The 21,343-nt window shown below is 50.5% G+C and overlaps 1 protein-coding gene across 1 annotated transcript in view; it reads left to right on the forward strand.

The window, feature by feature from the left end:
• Nucleotides 1–3,339: 3,339 nt before the first annotated feature.
• OSTF1 (osteoclast stimulating factor 1) overlaps nt 3,340–21,343 on the forward strand; it is a 60,073-nt gene continuing 42,069 nt past the window's right edge. The window contains exon 1 of the mRNA XM_073543771.1: nt 3,340–3,499. Within this exon, the coding sequence (XP_073399872.1) occupies nt 3,466–3,499 (34 nt within the window). The 5' untranslated portion in view covers nt 3,340–3,465. The remainder of the gene's footprint in view (nt 3,500–21,343) is intronic.

The raw sequence follows: 21,343 nt of genomic DNA on the forward strand, positions 1-21,343 counted from the left end.
GTACACCCGTGTAGTGTTTGCAGTGTGCTCTCTGTGTACACCCGTGTAGTGTTTGCAGTGTGCTCCCTGTGTACACCCGTGTAGTGTTTGCAGTGTGTTCCCTGTGTACACCCGTGTAGCGTTTGCAGTGTGCTCCCTGTGTACACCCGTGTAGCGTTTGCAGTGTGTTCCCTGTGTACACCCGTGTAGCGTTTGCAGTGTGCTCCCTGTATACACCCGTGTAGCGTTTGCAGTGTGCTGCCTGTGTACACCCGTGTAGTGTTTGCAGTGTGCTCCCTGTATACACCCGTGTAGTGTTTGCAGTGTGCTGCCTGTATACACCCGTGTAGTGTTTGCAGTGTGCTGCCTGTATACACCCGTGTAGTGTTTGCAGTGTGCTGCCTGTATACACCCGTGTAGTGTTTGCAGTGTGCTGCCTGTATACACCCGTGTAGTGTTTGCAGTGTGCTGCCTGTGTACACCCGTGTAGTGTTTGCAGTGTGCTGCCTGTATACACCCGTGTAGTGTTTGCAGTGTGCTGCCTGTGTACACCCGTGTAGCGTTTGCAGTGTGCTCCCTGTGTACACCCGTGTAGCGTTTGCAGTGTGCTCCCTGTGTACACCCGTGTAGTGTTTGCAGTGTGTTGCCTGTGTACACCCGTGTGATGTTTGCAGTGTGCTGCCTGTGTACACCCGTGTAGCGTTTGCAGTGTGCTGCCTGTGTACACCCGTGTAGTGTTTGCAGTGTGCTGCCTGTATACACCCGTGTAGTGTTTGCAGTGTGCTGCCTGTATACACCCGTGTAGTGTTTGCAGTGTGTTGCCTGTGTACACCCGTGTAGTGTTTGCAGTGTGTTGCCTGTGTACACCCGTGTGATGTTTGCAGTGTGCCCCCTGTGTACACCCGTGTAGCGTTTGCAGTGTGCTCCCTGTGTACACCCGTGTAGTGTTTGCAGTGTGCTCCCTGTGTACACCCGTGTAGCGTTTGCAGTGTGCTCCCTGTGTACACCCGTGTAGTGTTTGCAGTGTGTTGCCTGTGTACACCCGTGTGATGTTTGCAGTGTGCTCCCTGTGTACACCCGTGTAGTGTTTGCAGTGTGTTGCCTGTGTACACCCGTGTGATGTTTGCAGTGTGCTGCCTGTGTACACCCGTGTAGTGTTTGCAGTGTGCTGCCTGTGTACACCCGTGTAGTGTTTGCAGTGTGCTGCCTGTATACACCCGTGTAGTGTTTGCAGTGTGCTGCCTGTGTACACCCGTGTAGTGTTTGCAGTGTGCTCCCTGTGTACACCCGTGTAGTGTTTGCAGTGTGCTCCCTGTATACACCCGTGTAGCGTTTGCAGTGTGCTGCCTGTGTACACCCGTGTAGCGTTTGCAGTGTGCTGCCTGTGTACACCCGTGTAGTGTTTGCAGTGTGCTGCCTGTATACACCCGTGTAGTGTTTGCAGTGTGCTGCCTGTGTACACCCGTGTAGTGTTTGCAGTGTGCTCCCTGTGTACACCCGTGTAGTGTTTGCAGTGTGCTCCCTGTATACACCCGTGTAGTGTTTGCAGTGTGCTGCCTGTGTACACCCGTGTAGTGTTTGCAGTGTGCTGCCTGTATACACCCGTGTAGTGTTTGCAGTGTGCTGCCTGTGTACACCCGTGTAGTGTTTGCAGTGTGCTGCCTGTATACACCCGTGTAGTGTTTGCAGTGTGCTGCCTGTATACACCCGTGTAGTGTTTGCAGTGTGCTGCCTGTGTACACCCGTGTAGTGTTTGCAGTGTGCTGCCTGTATACACCCGTGTAGTGTTTGCAGTGTGCTGCCTGTGTACACCCGTGTAGTGTTTGCAGTGTGCTGCCTGTGTACACCCGTGTAGCGTTTGCAGTGTGCTCCCTGTGTACACCCGTGTAGTGTTTGCAGTGTGTTGCCTGTGTACACCCGTGTGATGTTTGCAGTGTGCTGCCTGTGTACACCCGTGTAGTGTTTGCAGTGTGCTGCCTGTGTACACCCGTGTAGTGTTTGCAGTGTGCTGCCTGTATACACCCGTGTAGTGTTTGCAGTGTGCTGCCTGTGTACACCCGTGTAGTGTTTGCAGTGTGCTGCCTGTATACACCCGTGTAGTGTTTGCAGTGTGCTCCCTGTGTACACCCGTGTAGTGTTTGCAGTGTGCTCCCTGTGTACACCCGTGTAGTGTTTGCAGTGTGCTCCCTGTATACACCCGTGTAGCGTTTGCAGTGTGCTGCCTGTGTACACCCGTGTAGCGTTTGCAGTGTGCTGCCTGTGTACACCCGTGTAGTGTTTGCAGTGTGCTGCCTGTATACACCCGTGTAGTGTTTGCAGTGTGCTGCCTGTGTACACCCGTGTAGTGTTTGCAGTGTGCTGCCTGTATACACCCGTGTAGTGTTTGCAGTGTGCTGCCTGTATACACCCGTGTAGTGTTTGCAGTGTGCTGCCTGTATACACCCGTGTAGTGTTTGCAGTGTGCTGCCTGTATACACCCGTGTAGTGTTTGCAGTGTGTTCCCTGTGTACACCCGTGTAGCGTTTGCAGTGTGCTGCCTGTATACACCCGTGTAGTGTTTGCAGTGTGCTGCCTGTGTACACCCGTGTAGCGTTTGCAGTGTGCTCCCTGTGTACACCCGTGTAGTGTTTGCAGTGTGTTGCCTGTGTACACCCGTGTGATGTTTGCAGTGTGCCCCCTGTGTACACCCGTGTAGTGTTTGCAGTGTGTTGCCTGTGTACACCCGTGTGATGTTTGCAGTGTGCCCCCTGTGTACACCCGTGTAGCGTTTGCAGTGTGCTCCCTGTGTACACCCGTGTAGTGTTTGCAGTGTGTTGCCTGTGTACACCCGTGTAGTGTTTGCAGTGTGTTGCCTGTGTACACCCGTGTGATGTTTGCAGTGTGCCCCCTGTGTACACCCGTGTAGTGTTTGCAGTGTGCCCCCTGTGTACACCCGTGTAGCGTTTGCAGTGTGCTCCCTGTGTACACCCGTGTAGTGTTTGCAGTGTGCTCCCTGTGTACACCCGTGTAGCGTTTGCAGTGTGCTCCCTGTGTACACCCGTGTAGTGTTTGCAGTGTGTTGCCTGTGTACACCCGTGTGATGTTTGCAGTGTGCCCCCTGTGTACACCCGTGTAGTGTTTGCAGTGTGCCCCCTGTATACACCCGTGTAGTGTTTGCAGTGTGCTCCCTGTGTACACCCGTGTAGTGTTTGCAGTGTGCTGCCTGTGTACACCCGTGTAGCGTTTGCAGTGTGCTCCCTGTGTACACCCGTGTAGTGTTTGCAGTGTGCTGCCTGTGTACACCCGTGTAATGTTTGCAGTGTGCCCCCTGTGTACACGCGTGTAGTGTTTTGGTGTGCAGCCTGTGTGGACGCTCCTGCTTGTGCTTGCGTGGATGAAGGCGGTCCCGGCAGCAGCCCCTCCTCCCGCCGTGGAGCGATCACTTCCTCATTCTCAGCCCGGATAGTGACACCCTCGTCCTCGGTCCCTCCGCAGCCTGCACCAGCCATGTCCAAGCCGCCACCTAAGCCGGTGAAGCCAGGTGAGAGGCCGAGCCCTGCCCCGCACGCTGGCCCCCGGGGCTGTGTGCCGCGCTCCGGAGCCGCCGGGAGAGGAGCCTGTGCTGCACGCTGCGGTCACCGGGCGGCGCCGTGCATTGTACGGGAGCCTGTCATGTAGGGTGATGGTGGCTCTGGACTTCCTGTCATTAACCCCATGTAGTCCTGCAGGCAGCCACTCCCCGAGCAGCGATGACTGCTACCTGCCCTGAGGTCGTGGTGGCACCGCAGCCTGGCGCAGAGTCATGGGTGTGTGGCAATGGGCAGGGCAGCGAAGTGCTGTTACTGTGCCCCCATACTGCCGCCATAGGGTGGATGATGGAGACCGGCCGCTGCAGAGTGCCCGAATACTGACTCCATATAATGCCCAGATAGTGCCACCATCCCCGCTGCATAATACCCACTGCATAGTGCCCGAATACTGACTCCATATAATGCCCAGATAGTGCCACCATACCCGCTGCATAATACCCACTGCATAGTGCCCGAATACTGACTCCATATAATGCCCAGATAGTGCCACCATACCCGCTGCATAATACCCACTGCAGAGTGCCCGGACACTGACTCCATATAATGCCCAGATAGTGCCACCATACCTGCTGCATAATACCCACTGCAGAGTGCCCGGACACTGACTCCATATAATGCCCAGATAGTGCCACCATACCCGCTGCATAATACCCACTGCAGAGTGCCCGGACACTGACTCCATATAATGCCCAGATAGTGCCACCATACCTGCTGCATAATACCCACTGCAGAGTGCCCGGACACTGACTCCATATAATGCCCAGATAGTGCCACCATCCCCGCTGCATAATACCCACTGCATAGTGCCCGGACACTGACTCCATATAATGCCCAGATAGTGCCACCATACCCGCTGCATAATACCCACTGCAGAGTGCCCGGACACTGACTCCATATAATGCCCAGATAGTGCCACCATACCTGCTGCATAATACCCACTGCAGAGTGCCCGGACACTGACTCCATATAATGCCCAGATAGTGCCACCATCCCCGCTGCATAATACCCACTGCATAGTGCCCGGACACTGACTCCATATAATGCCCAGATAGTGCCACCATCCCCGCTGCATAATACCCACTGCATAGTGCCCGGACACTGACTCCATATAATGCCCAGATAGTGCCACCATACCCGCTGCATAATACCCACTGCATAGTGCCCGAATACTGACTCCATATAATGCCCAGATAGTGCCACCATACCCGCTGCATAATACCCACTGCATAGTGCCCGAATACTGACTCCATATAATGCCCAGATAGTGCCACCATACCCGCTGCATAATACCCACTGCATAGTGCCCGGACACTGACTCCATATAATGCCCAGATAGTGCCACCATCCCCGCTGCATAATACCCACTGCATAGTGCCCGGACACTGACTCCATGTAATGCCCAGATAGTGCCACCATACCCGCTGCATAATACCCACTGCATAGTGCCTGGACCCTGACTCCATGTAATGCCCAGATAGTGCCACCATACCCGCTGCATAATACCCACTGCATAGTGCCCGGACACTGACTCCATGTAATGCCCAGATAGTGCCACCATACCCGCTGCATAATACCCACTGCATAGTGCCCGGACACTGACTCCATATAATGCCCAGATAGTGCCACCATACCCGCTGCATAATACCCACTGCATAGTGCCTGGACCCTGACTCCATGTAATGCCCAGATAGTGCCACCATACCCGCTGCATAATACCCACTGCATAGTGCCCGAATACTGACTCCATATAATGCCCAGATAGTGCCACCATACCCGCTGCATAATACCCACTGCATAGTGCCTGGACCCTGACTCCATGTAATGCCCAGATAGTGCCACCATACCCGCTGCATAATACCCACTGCAGAGTGCCCGGACGCTGACTCCATGTAATGCCCAGATAGTGCCACCATACCCACTGCATAATACCCACTTCAGAGTGCCCGGACAGTGACTCCATATAATGCCCAGATAGTGCCACCATACCTGCTGCATAATACCCACTGCATAGTGCCCGGACACTGACTCCATGTAATGCCCAGATAGTGCCACCATACCCGCTGCATAATACCCACTGCAGAGTGCCCGAATACTGACTCCATATAATGCCCAGATAGTGCCACCATACCCGCTGCATAATACCCACTGCATAGTGCCCGGACACTGACTCCATGTAATGCCCAGATAGTGCCACCATACCCGCTGCATAATACCCACTGCATAGTGCCCGGACACTGACTCCATGTAATGCCCAGATAGTGCCACCATACCCGCTGCATAATACCCACTGCAGAGTGCCCAGACAGTGACTCCATATAATGCCCAGATAGTGCCACCATACCTGCTGCATAATACCCACTGCATAGTGCCCGGATGCTGACTCCATATAATGCCCAGATAGTGCCACCATACCCGCTGCATAATACCCACTGCATAGTGCCCGGACACTGACTCCATGTAATGCCCAGATAGTGCCACCATACCCGCTGCATAATACCCACTGCATAGTGCCCGGACACTGACTCCATGTAATGCCCAGATAGTGCCACCATACCCGCTGCATAATACCCACTGCATAGTGCCCGGACGCTGACTCCATATAATGCCCAGATAGTGCCACCATACCTGCTGCATAATACCCACTGCATAGTGCCCGGACGCTGACTCCATATAATGCCCAGATAGTGCCACCATACCCGCTGCATAATACCCACTGCATAGTGCCCGGACACTGACTCCATGTAATGCCCAGATAGTGCCACCATACCTGCTGCATAATACCCACTGCAGAGTGCCCGGACACTGACTCCATATAATGCCCAGATAGTGCCACCATACCTGCTGCATAATACCCACTGCATAGTGCCTGGACCCTGACTCCATATAATGCCCAGATAGTGCCACCATACCTGCTGCATAATACCCACTGCAGAGTGCCCGGACACTGACTCCATATAATGCCCAGATAGTGCCACCTTACCTGCTGCATAATACCCACTGCATAGTGCCCGGACACTGACTCCATGTAATGCCCAGATAGTGCCACCATACCCGCTGCATAATACCCACTGCATAGTGCCTGGACCCTGACTCCATATAATGCCCAGATAGTGCCACCATACCCGCTGCATAATACCCACTGCAGAGTGCCCGGACACTGACTCCATATAATGCCCAGATAGTGCCACCATACCTGCTGCATAATACCCACTGCAGAGTGCCCGGACACTGACTCCATATAATGCCCAGATAGTGCCACCTTACCTGCTGCATAATACCCACTGCATAGTGCCCGGACGCTGACTCCATATAATGCCCAGATAGTGCCACCATACCTGCTGCATAATACCCACTGCAGAGTGCCCGGACACTGACTCCATATAATGCCCAGATAGTGCCACCATACCTGCTGCATAATACCCACTGCATAGTGCCTGGACCCTGACTCCATATAATGCCCAGATAGTGCCACCATACCCGCTGCATAATACCCACTGCAGAGTGCCCGGACACTGACTCCATATAATGCCCAGATAGTGCCACCATACCTGCTGCATAATACCCACTGCATAGTGCCCAGACAGTGACTCCATATAATGCCCAGATAGTGCCACCATACCTGCTGCATAATACCCACTGCATAGTGCCAAGACAGTGACTCCATATAATGCCCAGATAGTGCCACCATACCTGCTGCATAATACCCACTGCATAGTGCCCGGACGCTGACTCCATATAATGCCCAGATAGTGCCACCATACCCGCTGCATAATACCCACTGCAGAGTGCCCGGACACTGACTCCATATAATGCCCAGATAGTGCCACCATACCTGCTGCATAATACCCACTGCATAGTGCCCGGACGCTGACTCCATATAATGCCCAGATAGTGCCACCATACCCGCTGCATAATAACCACTGCATAGTGCCCAGACAGTGACTCCATATAATGCCAGATAGCGCCACCATACCCGCTGCATAATACCCACTGCATAGTGCCCGGACACTGACTCCATGTAATGCCCAGATAGTGCCACCATACCCGCTGCATAATACCCACTGCATAGTGCCCAGACAGTGACTCCATATAATGCCCAGATAGTGCCACCATACCTGCTGCATAATACCCACTGCATAGTGCCCGGACGCTGACTCCATGTAATGCCCAGATAGTGCCACCATACCCGCTGCATAATACCCACTGCATAGTGCCCGGACACTGACTCCATGTAATGCCCAGATAGTGCCACCATACCCGCTGCATAATACCCACTGCAGAGTGCCCGGACACTGACTCCATATAATGCCCAGATAGTGCCACCATACCTGCTGCATAATACCCACTGCAGAGTGCCCGGACACTGACTCCATATAATGCCCAGATAGTGCCACCATACCCGCTGCATAATACCCACTGCAGAGTGCCCGGACACTGACTCCATATAATGCCCAGATAGTGCCACCATACCTGCTGCATAATACCCACTGCATAGTGCCTGGACGCTGACTCCATATAATGCCCAGATAGTGCCACCATACCTGCTGCATAAGACCCACTGCATAGTGCCCGGACGCTGACTCCATATAATGCCCAGATAGTGCCACCATACCCGCTGCATAATACCCACTGCATAGTGCCCAGACGGTGACTCCATATAATGCCCAGATAGTGCCACCATACCCGCTGCATAATACCCACTGCAGAGTGCCCGGACACTGACTCCATATAATGCCCAGATAGTGCCACCATACCTGCTGCATAATACCCACTGCATAGTGCCCAGACAGTGACTCCATATAATGCCCAGATAGTGCCACCATACCTGCTGCATAATACCCACTGCATAGTGCCCGGACGCTGACTCCATATAATGCCCAGATAGTGCCACCATACCCGCTGCATAATACCCACTGCAGAGTGCCCGGACACTGACTCCATATAATGCCCAGATAGTGCCACCATACCTGCTGCATAATACCCACTGCATAGTGCCCGGACGCTGACTCCATATAATGCCCAGATAGTGCCACCATACCCGCTGCATAATACCCACTGCATAGTGCCCAGACAGTGACTCCATATAATGCCCAGATAGTGCCACCATACCCGCTGCATAATACCCACTGCAGAGTGCCCAGATAGTGACTCCATATAATGCCCAGATAGTGCCACCATACCTGCTGCATAATACCCACTGCATAGTGCCCGGATACTGACTCCATATAATGCCCAGATAGTGCCACCATACCTGCTGCATAATACCCACTGCAGAGTGCCCGGACACTGACTCCATATAATGCCCAGATAGTGCCACCATACCTGCTGCATAATACCCACTGCATAGTGCCCGGACGCTGACTCCATATAATGCCCAGATAGTGCCACCATACCCGCTGCATAATACCCACTGCATAGTGCCCAGACAGTGACTCCATATAATGCCCAGATAGTGACACCATACCCGCTGCATAATACCCACTGCAGAGTGCCCAGACAGTGACTCCATATAATGCCCAGATAGTGCCACCATACCTGCTGCATAATACCCACTGCATAGTGCCCGGATACTGACTCCATATAATGCCCAGATAGTGCCACCATACCTGCTGCATAATACCCACTGCATAGTGCCCAGACAGTGACTCCATATAATGCCCAGATAGTGCCACCATACCTGCTGCATAATACCCACTGCAGAGTGCCCGGACACTGACTCCATATAATGCCCAGATAGTGCCACCATACCTGCTGCATAATACCCACTGCATAGTGCCCAGACAGTGACTCCATATAATGCCCAGATAGTGCCACCATACCTGCTGCATAATACCCACTGCATAGTGCTAAGACAGTGACTCCATATAATGCCCAGATAGTGCCACCATACCTGCTGCATAATACCCACTGCATAGTGCCCGGACGCTGACTCCATATAATGCCCAGATAGTGCCACCATACCTGCTGCATAATACCCACTGCATAGTGCCCAGACAGTGACTCCATATAATGCCCAGATAGTGCCACCATACCTGCTGCATAATACCCACTGCAGAGTGCCCGGATACTGACTCCATATAATGCCCAGATAGTGCCACCATACCCGCTGCATAATACCCACTGCATAGTGCCCAGACAGTGACTCCATATAATGCCCAGATAGTGCCACCATACCTGCTGCATAATACCCACTGCATAGTGCCCAGACAGTGACTCCATATAATGCCCAGATAGTGCCACCATACCTGCTGCATAATACCCACTGCATAGTGCCAAGACAGTGACTCCATATAATGCCCAGATAGTGCCACCATTCCTGCTGCATAATACCCACTGCATAGTGCCCGGACGCTGACTCCATATAATGCCCAGATAGTGCCACCATACCCGCTGCATAATACCCACTGCAGAGTGCCCGGACACTGACTCCATATAATGCCCAGATAGTGCCACCATACCTGCTGCATAATACCCACTGCAGAGTGCCCGGACACTGACTCCATGTAATGCCCAGATAGTGCCACCATACAGCATGCCCACTACATAATACCCACTGCATAGTGCCCGGATACTGACTCCATGTAATGCCACCAACAGCATACCCACTGCATAATGCATATAATACTCGCTGCATGTCCCTAGAACAGTGCTTCTATTTAGTAGTGCCCAAATATCACCGTCCAGCGCTAAATCGTGGCCATATCGGGCTTCCACCACATTTCCATGTAGGTTACATAACGTCAGAAGTAGCTGGCTGTTTGCTGGAGCCTGATTGGGGGTCCTGATGAGGCACGGGGGTCTGGCATGCCACAGTTCATTTATCTGGACTAATACAGGCCGGAATCCATGAGACAATGAGCCGGGGATTTATAAGAGCTGCTCACTCCCCGCTGCTCCTGTGCCAACGCTCCTGTGGGCCCCGGCCGTCGTCTTCACGTACATTCATTTACCCCTAGACTGGCGAAGTCCGCTCGAGGGCAATGCTACACTCACGGTAATTGAGCCAGCATTTTTATCCCCTTTCCTACTATTAGCCACGTTTACGGTCCATCCCTTTTTGAGGCTCTTCTTGCGTCCCTTGGGTTTGGGAGTTGCTGTTCTCTGACCCTTATGTAGCATGTTACACCATAACAGCAGGTGGACTCTCTCTTGGCCGGAGCTTCATCTCCTTTCTACGGCTCTTCCTACCTGCACGTACACGAGTGACCGGAGAGTACCGATCCCCGTGCACAGCTCCATATACAGGGAACACTCCAGCTTTTCATCCGATCCGGAGCTCTTCTGTATCAGTGCCCCATATGGCGGTATACCTAGCCTCATATAAAGATGACAGCCCCCGCCCAAATGCCGTATTGGGGGTATAGAGGTCATAGTGAGGTCCCCTCACTCAGGAACCAGAATGGGTGTAGTTCTGAGAGCAGCTGTGAGGCATCACTGTGTCGCCTGAACAGCCATTCATCCTGACAGGCCTCCGTGTATTCTACCCATCATTCATTTACTGAAATTATATTATTGTTAAATTTTGAACATGAAAGAAAACCCAAGTATTTGTATTTCTGTCTAATGCCGTATTCTCACATCTGTCACAGCCCGATCACAGACCATGCTGCACTGACTGTCCGCGGGTCGCCTCACCCGAATATGACGGTGTCTGGTTCGGGTGAGGAGACCCTCGGACAGTGTGGGCCTCATGGTCTGTGCTCGGGCTGTGACAGATGTGGAGCTTCAATCTGAATAGCTGAAGTCACTAGTCTTTATGTATTGAGTTGATATTGTGCTACTACAAATTGTGGGAAAAATGTCTGGTTTTGGGGGTTTAGTGATCATTTTATTTTTGTAAATGAAAAGCGGCGATTTTAAACATTAATGGTCATTTCCAGAGACTTTTCAGAGGCATGCTAGTCATTCTGATTATCAGGGGTCCAGGAGCTGAGAATCCACAATTGCTGAAGTGCTCAGTGGAGACTGCCGATGGGCGCTTAGGCCGTCTATCGAGCCCTTCTTCAGGACTGCAGTACTCAGCTGAGCGCTTCTGCTCCTTCCTCATAGCAATTTATGGGGGTCTCAGCAAGCGGCCCCCCTCCTGCAAACTCCTGTCTCTGGCTTATCAAACGTTCTTTGAGCAGTTATGTTGTCATTACTGTAACCTGAATAATGGCAATCTGTAGTTCTGATGAAAAGACATGACGCCGGTATGGCTCCCCACTCCCTCCTGCAGCCTTTCTGGTAATTTTCTAGGAGTCAATCACCTTTTATCCAGACTATAATTGTTCTTTTCTTTGTTTTAACTAGAGTGGAAGGTTTAGAAGTGGTTTACCACAATAGTCATTCACCAGATAATGTCTATTACTGAGGTGCCACCACTGGGACCTCCACTGATCGCTAGAACCCCTAGGGAGTCGAACACCGAGGCATCTGTTCTGCCACTCTATTAATGACTTATGGAGGGGACAGAATCTGTGCTAGAGACTTGAGAAGAAGTCTTCTTCACATGGTTGGAGTTGGTCACAGTGCTAGTGGTGGGGAAATGTTTTTTTTTTTTTTCATTTCCCTTTATTGCACAGTGCCAGGATGCTATATGGACTGGGAAGTCAGCCATTGCAGTAATGCGTGAGACGGCGGAGCGCTTCCATTCTGGTATGAAAAGCAGAACGCTGAGCTCCCCTAGTCTGTGATGGCAGAAAGTTATTTTTGCGTTGACTATTTATTTTACACGCTAATATAGCGCCATTAATTCCGCAGCGCTCTACAGACATCATCTCTGTCCCCATTGGGGATCATAATTTAAATTCCCTATCCCTATGTCTTTAGAGTGTGGGAGGAAATCGGAGAACCTGGAGGAAACCCACATAAACTCGGGGAGAACATATAAATTCCTAACCACTGAGCCACTGTGCTGTCCTCAACTATAAGTGTGATGGAGGACTGGGGGAGTCCTCCTGTGACCACTGGGGGAGACTGGAGAACATATTTTGCTCTGTGTGCGGTGTCCAGTGATGGCCCGTGTGCTTGCCCACATGGTTTATTTTCCCATTTACGGACCAGACTGTTGCATGTAAATAGCGGGCAGCTCCTGCACCCACCGGCTATGCAGACGGAGCTGCACTCGGACCCAATGGAAGACATGACTGATGTGATAAATTCAACAGACCAGTGTGCAGAGTAGAAAGCAGGCTCTACCATAGGTAGCAGACACCCTTGCCGTAGTTGTATTTGGCGGCCTCTGCTAATGATCTCTACAGAGGTAATTGTAATTACACGTACACTTTTACTGCCAGTGCTCAGACATAAATGAAGGTAAATTACCTGGTTGTTAGTCTGTGCCGTCAGGTAGAGTATTCCTAGCAGCCAGTCTCGTACGGCTTCTCACAGTGGCCGTGGCTAAGCCTTCCCATACCTCTACGTGGCTGCAGACCACCGTCTGGAGGGCCCCCCTTCTAATATATCACTCAGGTTTTCCTGTCTGGCTGCTTCCTTATAACAGCCCGGTATATAACCCATAGAGCGCTACAACATGTTGCTTGTTCTACCTCCTACCGAGTAGTCTACACTAGATAGATGGCGTTGTATATTTTTAGTATATTGGAATTAAAAGATAGCTTTTAATACAGGAATTACAGATCAAAGATTAAAAAAACGCAGAAAATCGAAAAACAAAATCAAGTGTAAGGTGTTAAGACAGCCCGGTGGCGTATAAACTACCAGGGGTACCACAGTATTATACTGTGGGGATAAGGGATCTTAGACCCTTGGTTACATCCTGAATATGGCAAATTAGTACTCTCTATATCTAATACCTTTATGTTGATTGTACAAAATATCTTGAAAAGACAAGTACATGATTGAGTGAAGCCATATTTAGACCCCATATTCGTGCATCCGTCAAAGACCACAACGTGGTGGATCCTGTGGAACACCTCACATAGAGCATTACCTAGGTCCTATGGCGTATGCACATAAATAGCAGGTGCTACACACAGTGGCTTATCACGTAGGGACAACCTGCATGCCACTAATCAGACATTATGCATTATAATATGAGAGTTATGAGAATCCACTGTATATCATAATGTACAAGTACAACAAGATCCAGTGATCCCCCACAATACCCCCATTCAGTATTTTCCCATCCAGTACTCCCAACACACTGTCACATCCAGCTTCAGGCACCGCCTCTCACAGGTAGTATCGTCCTGTCTCCAGTGTGCCATCTATTCTATTATTTCTAAACACTATTTTTCGGTGATCACTTTGTATCTCCGTTCATACTGCACTCACTCACACGAATGATACACCATTTGAAAGGTAAACTTGCCCCCTTCAGCAAGAAAATAGCCAAACAAACTACACATCCACGATTTGATCAGAAAATACAGTTTAAACATTAATTTTCATAACCCTGCAGTAAGGAAAAATGACCTGCAGGTGGCACCACACAACCACAAAGCACACTATCACAAAGCTGCTTACAGACATCACAAACAAATCCAAACATTTAACTTGGGGGCTTATTTTAGCCAAATTGGAGGATTGCACACTTCACTGCAGGTGAGGCACATATGCAAACACATTTGTAAACATGCACTGCCTATTGAATTGCACCCTTGCTCCGTTCATACTCCACCCACACAAACAAATGATACACCATTTGAAAGGTCAAATTACCTGCAGGTAGCAGCACACTACCCCAAAGCTGCTGACAGACATAACAAACAAATCCAAACATTTGCTTTTGGGTCTTTCCTGCTTGCTCAAGTGCTTGCCCCCCTATTTCAGGCACATTGGAGGATTGCACACTTCACTGCATGTGAGTCACATATGCAAACACATTTGTATACATGCACTCCTTTTTCGGTGATTACTTCACCCCACCCACACAAATGATACACCATTTGAAAGGTAAACTTGCTCCCTTCAGCAAGAAAATAGCCAAACAAACCACACATTCATGATTTTATCACTAAATAAATACAGTTTAAACATTCATTTTCATAAACCTGCAGAAAGACACAATGACCTGCAGGTGGCACCTCAACCGGAAGACATTTTTTGGCTTCTACTTATCAAACCAATTTATTGTATTACCAATCTACATATTTAACTACCTGTCTGTGTTCATCAGCTCATGAAATAGATTAACATTTGACCAGCTTGCTTTTTCTAAAAATTGCCTGCGCCCCGTATGACCAATGTGCGAAAATTTCGCACGGGCCAAGCTAGTACTTAAGCTAAATCTAAACCCCTAAAACCAGTATATGGGCATCCAGATCTGCTCTTCTGTGCAGGGATATTCACACAATGCACCATTATGACATGTGCTCCTCATACCTGTTCACTAGACCTGGAGCTAATGCACCAAGCTGAAAACACCCGCAAGCCACAATTCATGGGACAGCGAGCCACATGTGGCTCCCGAGCTACAGGTTGGGGACCCCTGGACTATGGCATGTCACCAAAAAGACTTGTGCCACATAAGACTATCCTTTCCCATAATACCAATTTAATTGTATAGTAAAGAATGTACAAATGTTACATGTTATAAAAGAGGTGTTGGTTAACCCCTTTGTGACATGAGACGTACTTTATTCGGACTCCCATGACAGCACCACGAGAGAGGGGATCCGCCCTTCAGGAACAGGAAACCTACAGATACAATAGGGTGGCACCTCTCCCACGCATCAGTTGGTTTCCTGTTCCTGAGGGGACGGGATCCTACAGATGGAATCCGGATGGATCCCAGGCCGACCGGCCGGTACAGGTAGCGGGGGGGGGGGGGGTCTCCTACCTCGGCCAGGTGCGGAGCTCCTGGAGACGCCACGGTGGTCCTAGTTGGGCTGCATGGCAGTGGCGTTTACAGCAGGGAGCGGTGTCCGGAGGATATCCGCCTCCGTGGAAGAAGGCCACCGCCAGTGAATATACCCCCGGAGGTCTCCCTGCTCCGGCGGAGTGGTGGCTGGGGTCGGTGTGACCGGCGCAGCTGCATGGTGTCCGGGACTGGGGAGCCCTGTAGGAGGATGCGCCGGGCGTCACGCGTGATTTCCGGTTACACAGGAAGTGTGTGCGGCGCAGGGGTGATGTCGGGGGCGGAGCCTCGGGGCGCTTCAGGGTCAGCGGCGCCACTGCGCAGGCGAGAAGATTCCAAGATGGCGGCGCCCATCGGAACAGGCGCCGGTAAGCGCTGGCTCACTGGGCCGACAGCGGCGCCAGCTGGGAATGGGAGACCAATCGGGTGGGGCGCGGCATATCTGCTGACCGGAGGAGGGGTATTTAAGCAGGGCCCAGGGGGGTTCCATGCTTTTGGCCACATTATTGCACGCAATGATGGAGAGCGAACAAGAGCAGCAGCAGCAGCGACAATCATCACTGCCGCCTCTAGAGGACCTTCGGCAGGTCAAGCAAAAGAAGAAAGAATCCCGAGACAGTAAGGAGCATGCCAAACGGAGTGACCAATCCAGTCATAAAAGCTCCTCCAGGACGAGCGCATCGACTGAAAAAGATCCCCCTAATTCTCCGGTACTTAATTGCTGCACTGGTAAGTGATCTACGTGAATGTTCACTCAGTGACGGGGCCACCATCTGTTTTTATTCTCAGGGGAAGAAGTCCACGAGTAAGACAAAACACGGGAAATGTGCTCTCTGTGCATGCCCATTATCGGACTCATGCCCAAAAAAGTTGTGTCCCCCCCTGTATCCAGCAGACGGTGGCGGAAGAATCGCCTAAAATAGCCGCAAGCCTAAAAGACATAGTCAGGGCAGAGATGAGAGAAACCCTGAAATCCCTGTCCAAACCGGGGAGCTCGAGGGTTAGGGACCCTGGCTCATCCCCCTCGTTCTCCTCGGAGGAAGAGGATTCCGGTCGGTTTTGTCTGCCGCTAGACCGGGTGGACAAGTTGGTAAAGGCGGTGAGAGGGACTATGGAAGTGGAGGAGCCTAAACCACAATTATCCATGCAGGATGTCCTGTTCGGGGGGCTGGATCAGAAAAATCGAAGGGTCTTCCCTTTGAATGAAAAGATTCAGGATCTATTTCGTAGAGAATGGAAAAGACCAGATAAGAGGAGTTTGCTACCACCAGCCCTCAAACGTAGATACCCCTTTGATGATCCTGCGGTCAACACTTGGGACAAAGCCCCTAAATTAGATGTGGCAATCGCCAAGGCATCATAGAGTTCCTCACTACCCTTCAAGGACATGGGGACCCTTAAAGACCCCCTAGACAGGAAGGCAGATGCCTTCCTTAAAGGAACCTGGGAGATGGCAGCCGGTTCCTTAAAACCAGCAGTAGCCTCAACATGTACGGCCAGGTCCATGATGATCTGGTTAGACCTATTGGAGTCTCAATTAAACCAAGGGACACCTAGACAGACAATTTTAGGGGCCCTACCAGTAATCCAGGGGGCCGCAGCCTTCCTAGCGGACGCCTCAGCGGATGCGGTTAGAATGGCGGCTAGGGCAGCAGGACTTTCCAGTGCAGCTCGTAGAGCCCTGTGGCAAAAGTGCTGGCTGGGAGACATTCAATCCAGGTCGAAACTCTGCACTATCCCGTGCGAAGGGGAATATTTGTTCGGAACAGTCCTGAATGAGCTGCTGGAGAAAGCCGGGGATGACAAGAAGTTCCCTAATCTGTGGTCCGCATCCTACCGACGTTCGTTCAATAGAAGGAAATTCGGTTAGGGAAGAAGGCGCAACCCATCACCTAATCGAGACCGTCCCAGATGGGAGGATAGAAGGAGGAGAGGTACGGGCTTTATGTTCAGGCGTTCTTCAAGAGAGCGAAAGAAGTCTGGCCAACGACTAGCGATTCCCGTGGGGGGTAGACTGTCAGCCTTCCTCCCAGCATGGCTGCAGATCACCAATAGTGACTGGGTGCGGAACGTAATATCCACCGGACTCAAGCTGGAGTTTAGTTTTGTTCCTCGGGATACCTTTAAACTAACTCCCTTACGATCTTCGCCACTCGAGCAAACTGCTTTAGAAGCAGAAATCTTGAGTCTATGCTTAAAGAAGGTCCTGGTGGAGGTTCCGAAATTTGAGAGAGGTAGAGGCTTCTAATCTCCCCTGTTTCTGATCCAAAAGCCGGATAAATCATTTAGGACCATTATTAATTTACGTTCCCTTAAAGGTTCGGTTAACCAAGAATTAATTAAGATGGAGTCTATCAGTTCAGCAATAAAGATGTTGTTTAAAGGGTGTTTTATGGCAGTCGTGGATTTGAAAGACGCATACTACCATGTGCCTATCCACGCAGACTTCCAGCAGTTCCTGAGAGTGGCAGTTTCAATGGACGGTCTAATCCGTCATTTTCAGTTTAGGGCTCTCCCTTTTGGTCTCTCAGCAGCGCCCCGGGTATTTACGAAGATAGTGGCTGAAGTCATGGCTCATCTACGGGAGGTTGATATCCTGATTGTCCCGTACCTAGACGATTTTTTGATTGTAGGGAATTCGGTGGACCATTGTCTATCCCAGATAGAAAGGGTTAAGTCCAGATTAGAGCACCTCGGATGGATAATAAATTACGAGAAATCCCGATTTCAGCCCCTAAGAGTCCAAAAGTTCCTAGGCTTACTGTTAAATTCAGAAACCCAGCAGTATCTTCTGCCATCAGATAAGTTAGAATATATAGAACAGCAGGTACTTCGGGCGATTGAGAAACCTTCCATGAACCTCAGGCAAGCCATGTCTTTGTTAGGCTCTGACCTCATGTATGCCAGCAGTCAGGTGGGTGCAGTTTCACACTAGATCCCTTCAGAGGGACGTCCTAATTAGCGACAGGGTCTTAGAGGGGTCTCTACAAGGTCAGATATCTTTGAGCCCCTTGACTCTTACATCTCTTAGTTGGTGGCTTGATAAGAACAACTTATCCTCAGGGGTGCCCTGGGTGACGCAGATAACCTGCATAATAACCACAGATGCTAGCCACTCGGGTTGGGGGGCCCATATGGGGGACATAGGGACTCCAAAGCTGAGACCTTGTCTAACCAGAGGGAGCTGTTGGCGATTGAGTTGGCAGTTAAAAAACTCATTATGTACCTACAGGGTCATCATGTGAGGATCCTCTCGGACAACCAGCTAGCAGTAGCCTATATCAACCACCAAGGGGGAACACGCTCCGGGGCCCTGATGCGGATAACAGAATGTCTATTTCAAATAGCCGAGAGAAATTTTCAATCTTTAACTGCACTCCATATCAGAGGGAAAGACAACATGAAGGCAGACTTTCTAAGCTGCAGGGTCCTAAGGCAAGGAGAATGGGCGATAAACACAGACGTTTACAACCAGATTGTCTGCAGATGGGGTCAGCCGGAGGTAGACCTCTTTACCAGCAAAGAAAACAGATAAGTAAAAAACTTCTGCTCTCTGAACCCCAGGGAAAATCCACTGGCAGTGGATGCCTTCCTGATAAAATGGGACTTCTCTCTGGCATATGCCCTTCCACCGTTAGCCCCCTTACCTCTGGTGGTGAGAAAGATCAGGGAAGATCGAGCAAGGGTCATATTAATTGCCCCATTCTGGCCCATGAGGACCTGGTTCGCATGGTTGAGGACCATGTCAGTATGCAATCCCTGGGTACTGCCTAACCTTCTGAATCTTCTCTACCAGGGGCCAGTCAACCATCCACAAGTAGCAGGACTCCATTTGACGGCATGGAGTTTGAGAGGGCACTGTTGAAGAATAGAGGTTTCTCCCAAAATTTAATTGATACCCTCCTGAAGAGCAGGAAGCGGATTACTACAAACATCTACGCTAGAACCTGGAGGCGATTCCTGTCCACCTCTGAGTTTAGTCTCAGGGGTGGAAGGAATACCCACGAAACAGATTCTAGAATTCCTTCAGAGGGGTCTCGAGTTGGGTCTTTCCACAAGTACCTTAAAAGTGCAGGTTTCAGCCTTGGGGGCCCTATTTACCTGTGATATTGCCAGCAACTATTGGGTGACTAGACTCATCAAAGCTGCTAGAAGATCTAGACCCATACACAGGGATAAAGGTATACCATGGGACTTGAATTTAGTCCTTACAGCTATGACAGAGAAGCCATTCGAACCTCTGAATTCGGCCTCGTTAATGATTATATCCCTTAAGACAGCTTTTTTTGGTAGCAATAACATCCGCACGTAGGATAAGTGATATACAGGCACTTTCTAGGTTGCCCCCTTATACAGAGTTTTTACATGATAGCGTAATCCCAAAACCAGACCCAGCATACTTGCCCAAGGTAGCGTCACACTTTTACAGGACACAAGAGAGAGTGCTCCCTTCCTTCCTCCCTAATCCTACCAACCCTAAAGAGCAGAAGCTTCATGCGTTAGATGTTAAAAGATGCCTACTAAAATATCAGCTACTGATCCTTGGAGGAAAGAGAACACATTACTTTTATCCTTTCAAGGTCCTAAGAAAGGGTTTAGGGTATCAAAACGCAAAGTGGATTAGGGAGGCTATCTCTCTTGCTTACACAACGGGGCAGTCCGGCTCCACAGAATTTGAGGGCGCATTCCACTCGTGCCATGGCGTCATCTTGGGCGGAGAGATCTGGAGTGTCAATTGACCAGATATGTAAGGCGGCCACCTGGTCATCTCCTTCCACCTTTTTTAACCACTATCGGTTAGATATAGGTGCCTCCTCGGATCTCACCTTTGGGCTAAGGGTGCTGCAGACTGTAGTCCCTCCCTAAGTTAGTTTACATCTCTGTAATTCTCTCGTGGTGCTGTCATGGGAGTCCGAATAAAGTATTAAGTTATGTACTGGTAACTGTATTTTTCGGAAGCCCATGACAGCACCCTTAGTTCCCTCCCTTGTTCACGTATAGGGGTGCACTCCTTCCTCTTAGAAAGCTATTTCACGGATTCACCTTATTTTGGAGTAAAGATTACATATAAATTGTAAATAGGATGTATAGATTGTATATATTGTATATATGCTGTGCCACTAACCATGATAGCCTCTCAAGCTCTGTAATCCAACTGATGCGTGGGAGAGGTGCCGCCCTTTTGTATCTGTAGGTTTCTTGTTCCTGAAGGGCGGATCCCCTCTCTCGTGGTGCTGTCATGGGCTTCCGAAAAATACCGTTACCGGTACGTAACTTAATACTTTCCCGTGCATGGTACCTGGACCCCTATGCCCATGGACTGGATAGTACGTCTAGCGCGATCAGCGGAGCTCACGGGGTGAGTGCTGCTGATCGCGGCCGGGTGTCAGCTGATTATCACAGCTGACACCCGGCACTGTGTCAGGGGAGGTCAAGGACCGCCCCTGACACGTTAACCTCTGGTACACTGCGATCAAACACGAACGCAGTGTACCGGGGGTTTAGGGAAGCATCGGCAGGGAGGGGGCTCCCTCCGTGCCTCCCTGAGCCCCCCAGAGCAGCGCGATGTGTAGCGCTGCTTCGGGGGTCTCCTTCCCTGCAGGTCCCCGGATCCAATATGGCGGCGGGGGCCTGCAGGGAGCCGGCTTCCTCATGCCTGCAAAGCACCGGCATGAGGAAGCCTCCAACACTGCCTGTGACAGATCACTGATCTGTCACAGCGATCTGTGATGTGATAGATCAACGATCTGTCACATGACAGTGATGTCCCCCCTGGGACAGTATAATAAAGTTAAAAAAAGAATTAAAAAAAAGGGTAAAAATAATTTAGAAAAAATTGCTAAATTAAAAAAAAATAAATAAAAATTCCCTAATTCATTTTTTGGAAATAAAAAAACAAAAGTAGACATATCTAGTATCGCCGCGTCCGTAACGACCCGCCCTATAAAACTGTCCCATTAGTTAACCCCTTTAGCGAACCCCTTAAAAATAA

The sequence above is a fragment of the Dendrobates tinctorius genome, unplaced genomic scaffold (genome assembly GCF_039654945.1).
Source record: "Dendrobates tinctorius isolate UK_male_01 unplaced genomic scaffold, ASM3965494v1 ptg000134l, whole genome shotgun sequence".
NCBI classification, from domain to species: domain Eukaryota; kingdom Metazoa; phylum Chordata; class Amphibia; order Anura; family Dendrobatidae; genus Dendrobates; species Dendrobates tinctorius.